Raw genomic sequence first — 5,608 nt, forward strand, 5'->3', positions numbered from 1 at the left:
CTGCTGCTGAAAACAGACAAACACGTTTGATCAGGGAGACTTGCTGGGAAAAGCTCCACCGTAAATAATACAATCTTCACTCTTGAATAAGCCAAGAGAAGGCGTTTACAGTGCTGGTCATACTTACTGCTGTGTATTTGAATCCCAGAAGTGCATGTTATTAGTTGAAGATGTTTTGCACGTCCATAAGTTCAGCATTTTGGGATAAGAAGGGAGAGAGAGAGAGAAAAAAAGAGAAATTTATGACATGCACACAGTCATAACTATATAAACATGGCCCAAATTTGAATGGCAAATGCCTAAAATTGGCTTTGGCAAGTAAACAGAAACAGATTATCTGGTACCTTTAATAGGAACGGAAACAAGGACAGTGGTTTTCAAAGTGAGGTCCGTGGAGGAGTTTAGAGAAAAGAGATGTACAACTAAAGATGACGTATCATGAAAATCTGACTTTTTCCATGTTTAAGTGTTATAATCGAGTCCCTGGTGCATCTACCAACCCAGAAAACGTGACAATCTAGTAACTTTGTTTTGGAAAGTATTTCTCTGCAAGCATGTGAAAAACGACCCCGTCCGCGTGTGACGTAGGAAGGGGATCTTATTATAATATTACCACCCCTTAATCTGCACGTTTACACCCACAGCACCGCCGTTTTGTTTTCGCAAGTGAAAACGGTGTACCAGTTTCTAACGCCATGGCAAAAGTTGGAGGAAAGCATGCTAACTGTGCACAGACGAGCACTGAACACTATTTAGAGTCTCGTTAGCTTGGATAGCCTGAAAGTTGATCCTGGCAAGTTCGATTGCTAAAAATGGAGCGTTTCTGTCCGAGCTAATTTTTGGAAAAGATATTAAACCATTCACAGCATTTGATAGCAATCAGAAACGTTAATCAGAAATGGTTTGAACAATGTAAGGCTGAACACTTTCGTCATTTTGGCTGCATGAGATTCTCCAGCTTTGTTGTTGTTGAGCTGTTAAAGCTCCGCCCTCTTTTGGAAAGGGGGCGGGAGCAGCAGCTCATTTGCATTTAAAGGGACACACAAAAACGGTGTGTTTTTGCTCACACCTAAATTTGACAAGCTATAATAAATGATCTGTGGGGGATTTTGAGCTGAAACTTCACAGACACATTCTAGGGATCTTATATTACATCTTGTGAAAAGGGTATATTATAGGTCCACTTTAACTAAATTCAATTTGATTCAAATAAAAAAGTATTTTAAATACATTTAACAGTGTGTTTCTATTCCAAGTTACGAATTCAACTTCTGAACGAAATTGGAATATCGCATGAAACGTTTGCGAATAAAGCAATGTTTCCTTCCCATGTGTTCAAGAGAACAAAATCGTCACTTCCTGGGAAATTGACCCTTCGCAAAGACCCGCCCCCCTTAGTTACTGTTGCTTTGTCCGACAAGCCGTGGCGCGGTCACGCCACATGCAGTGAAACATACATCGCGGAACAAAGAGGACACTGACAACACGTCGACAGAGCAGGTTACTTATGATATTAAAGTCCCAGCTTTAAAAAAGTGTGTAATTTTTAAAGAAATTCAAGCTTTTTGTGTCTCTTTAATGTGTCGTGACAGATCGCTGTAGCTCCTCAGCTCAAGCGGCTCGTGAACCGATCATCTCTTTCTACTAGTTAATTTATAGCATCAAATAAACATGAATGAACATCAGAAGGAATGTCGTTTCAAATGCGGAAAGACGTAAATACACACCATTTTTCAATTTCAAGTCCACCGAGGTTAATCTTCTAACTCCAGACTGCTTTGTCAGACAAAATGGCAGATTCTGCGTTATGATTGGTTAGATCGCTTGTCAATCAATCAAACTCCCGGCGAAGGGTCAATTAGTGCTAAAAATGGAAGTTTCTGCAGTCAGGCTCTTTTTCCCTCCATCATAAATGAGTTTGTCACAAAGCGTCAGACGAAACACAAACGCTGTCATGTGATCTTGCGTTTGGATGCTGGTGTTTGTGAACACAATCGTGTGAGGGAATTAAGGAGGGAATTAAACCAAATCATTCTGATGACAGACTTTGACTCAAAACCAACATTTGAGATGCTGCGATGCGACTGGTCCGCTGGTTATTCCAGTTATCCAATCACAGCCTCTGCTGAGGAAAACTCACAAGCTTTTGAGGGATTTCCGGTAAATGTGTTTCCATCGTAGTTTATGCACAAAAACGTATCCACCTGATATACGTTTTTTTATGTGCTTTTTCATAATTTATGTGCATCTTGCTGTTTCCATCCCAAAATGCGCATTAAAAAACGCATATGTGACAATCAATTGCATTTACATTTCTCGTGATCCTAGGAACCTTTCCATCTGAAGATGCTTGAAATACGTTTGTGCCTACATATGATTTATATTATTTATAAAATCTAGAAATGGCTGCTTCAAAGAAGCACAAAAAGGGCTAAATTATCTTTCATTTTGTTACAATTACTAGAAAGTCAAATAAGAGCATCATTTTGTTAGGATGCTGTGCGACCGTACTGTCGGCAGCACAATCAGAGATCGCTTAAATGTCACAGCATCATTTATTCTGGATGACAACTTAAATTCATTTAGCAATAAATCTCATGATCGCCCTTTACAGTATTGCTTTAATTAGTCTCTGAAGTACCCGAGGCACTCAAATATGCAATAAGAACACTAAAGTCACACATTTCAGACTAAAAACATACAAACCTGGTGTCAGACTAGGTGAAGCACAGTTATTTAACACAGATCTGTGTACAGGATGTGAGAGCCTGACCGCAGTCTGAATGACATGCAGCATCTGGTTTAATGTGAAGGAGTTAACTGAGGAAAATAAAATTTTATAGCAGAGTTTGTCTGCTTTTATTCACCAAATCACTAACAAATTGCTGGGGGAATAAATACATACATAAATAAACATTATTTGAGCTTTTGCAGAGCTTTAGCTGCCCCTCAATCACTACATCAGCAGGAGTAGAAGTCATTTGAAGTGATAAATAATGGAAATAACTTTTAAAATAGAATATTATGGAATAATAATGCAAAACAATATTGGGTTTTCAGTTTTCAAACCTGTTCGCATGTCTTTTTTCGGTCTAGTATCCACCTAAACAACATCTCTGCACGACATGCTTACATTAAACTCCAAAAACCCCGTCTGTTTAATAAATAACATTAAATATAACGCAGAAATTAAACAGCTGCGTTAATTCAGCAGTTGTGTGATTAGCTGCTAACCTACATTAGCTTGCTTATGTTCTAAAAATAAGTATTTCTGCATATGATGTGCGTGTGATATTTAAGAATGATGGAAAAACTTTGGAAACTTGATGTATTTGGTTAATTTTTATTAAATCGTAACGAACGTGAGCCGTTTTTCGCTCTTGAATGACTCGCGAGAGGAAAAAAACTGACAGGAAATGCCTCGCGCGCTATCACTAACCTAAATTACAGTAAAAGCACTCGCGCGAGTCGCGAACGTCGATTTAAACCCCCGAAACGCATCCGATGCTACCTGTAAACGTTACCGATGCTCAAACGGCGGTGTTTTGGTAGAGGGTATATCGTTAAAGTGAGCGGAACTTACCCATGATGTTGATGTTCAAACGCCGCTTTAGAAACCGATCGCTCTTTGGCAGCCCTACATTCCCCTTGTTACCACTTCCGCAAAACTCTGCTACGCCAACGGCGTAGAGGCCGTTCACATGAATGGAGGATGATTACGCAAAGTACGTGCCTCAACTTTGGTGAATAGCCAGGCAAATCAATAAATCTCGCGATATTAAGTGCGCACGCACACCTCCCAGAGGCAGATCAGAGAGAGAGAGAGAGAGAGAGAGAGAGAGAGAGAGAGAGAGAGAGAGAGAGAGAGAGAGAGAGAGAGAGAGAGTGTTTAGGAAAAAGAAAATAATATTTTTTCCCCCTTATGACCTACATACTTGTATTACAAGCATACAATCATTAAATATGTATTATAATTTATTACTTTTTACTACTTGGTATTTCAAAAGTTATACTTTTAGTTATCATTTTGTATTATATCACATGTAAATAATATAAAAAAGATGGACTAGACTTAACTACATGTCTTTTAAACGTCACCAAAGCAATGTTTTATCTTTATAGCGAAGTTTTACAAAAGTTCACAAAAGTCCAAAAAATAAAAAATAATAATTATGTGGTTGTTTTACTGAAAGAACAAAGCAATTATACATACATTTATTATATCATTATTTATTAATACATGCAAATTTGATGCCTTGCATAAGTGTATTTAGCTTTAAATGGAGAGAATTTAAAATTCGGACTTAAATGATGAGCTTATAAAATAAAATCTCCTACAAAATCTCGTATAAAAATAATAAATCTTCTATTCGCATTATATTTTAAAATTAATGGCTCCTAATGTAACTTAGAAGACAACAACATTAAAAGAAAAAAAAATATTATGATAAGAAAAAAAACAATAAAAGAAAAATAATACACAAAAATGGTACATAATTACTATACTGTCAGCTGTCATTATATGTGTGATTAGTAAAAATAACATTATTAATATTATTATTTTCTTATTTCCGCTACAGTACAGTGCGTTCTCGTCAAAGACTCTTGTTTTGACATTCAATGTTGCGCATGCGCAGTTTGTGTTGTGTGAAGCGCCATGTTCCAGTTTCAGCATGTTTCCGAATCTTCGCTGCTGTCACTGTATATGATCTGACATTTACCGGTAAGGTCATGGACATCGTTTATTTTTACTGAAACCTTGGCTTTTACCTGTGATAGCAAATCCCATAAAGTTCTTAGTAGAACCGGTATAAAACGATTGAGGAATGTGTTAAAGTTAAAGTGTGTGATTTTGTGTGTTGACCCACAGCACGGGAGCTGTCATGAGCCCCAGCCCCAGCCCGGGCTCTCCTGTCCCGCTGCCCCTCTCCCTGCAGAGGCTCTTCAGCCACGTGAAGATCGAGAACCTCATAGCAGGGCTCAGTGGAGGGGTGGCGTCCACACTGGTGCTGCATCCGCTGGATCTGGTCAAAATTAGGTTTGCAGGTATGTTTCCAAAAGCCTTTTTTGTGTTCATAATGTACAAAAATTATATAATTAGCGATTACATCATGAATCCAAACCGTGTTTTGGTCTTATCCTGAATCACTATGTAATAAGTGTTTATATTCGGACTATTTTAGACTGGTTCGGGTCGTACCACAGTACCTGCGTGACTCGTCATAGACATAAACAGAGAAGTAGTTCCGGCTACGATGTTCTTATGCAAGCCCGTTTCCGCCACTAAAAAACTAAAAAAAAAAGATTAAAAAAAAGATTAATTGCGACTTTTTACCTCAGAATTCTGACTTTTTAAGTTTATATCTCAGAATTCTGACTTTTTAAGTTTATATCTCAGAATTGCGAGATATAAAGTCATAATTATGAGATATAAAGTCGCAATTGCGAGTTAAAAAGTCATAATTCTGAGATAAAAAGGCAGAATTGCGAGATAAAAAGTCAGGATTCTGAGATATAAAGTCGTAATTAATCTTTTTTTTTTTTTTTTTTTTTTTTTTTTTTTTTGGCGGAAACGGGCTTCCATATGTTCTTCCGCGAAACGGATGTA

General features: G+C 37.6%; 1 protein-coding gene across 2 annotated transcripts in view; it reads left to right on the forward strand.

Annotated features, from left to right (window-relative positions):
- The first annotated feature begins 4,630 nt into the window (after positions 1 to 4,630).
- Positions 4,631 to 5,608, forward strand: part of slc25a32b (solute carrier family 25 member 32b) — a 7,869-nt gene continuing 6,891 nt past the window's right edge. For both annotated transcript variants that reach the window (XM_067398037.1, XM_067398045.1), the window contains exons 1-2: positions 4,631 to 4,723; positions 4,871 to 5,046. In XM_067398037.1, the coding sequence (XP_067254138.1) occupies positions 4,884 to 5,046 (163 nt within the window). In that variant the 5' untranslated portion in view covers positions 4,631 to 4,723; positions 4,871 to 4,883. The remainder of the gene's footprint in view (positions 4,724 to 4,870; positions 5,047 to 5,608) is intronic.

The sequence above is a fragment of the Chanodichthys erythropterus genome, chromosome 2 (genome assembly GCF_024489055.1).
Source record: "Chanodichthys erythropterus isolate Z2021 chromosome 2, ASM2448905v1, whole genome shotgun sequence".
Lineage (NCBI taxonomy): Eukaryota > Metazoa > Chordata > Actinopteri > Cypriniformes > Xenocyprididae > Chanodichthys > Chanodichthys erythropterus.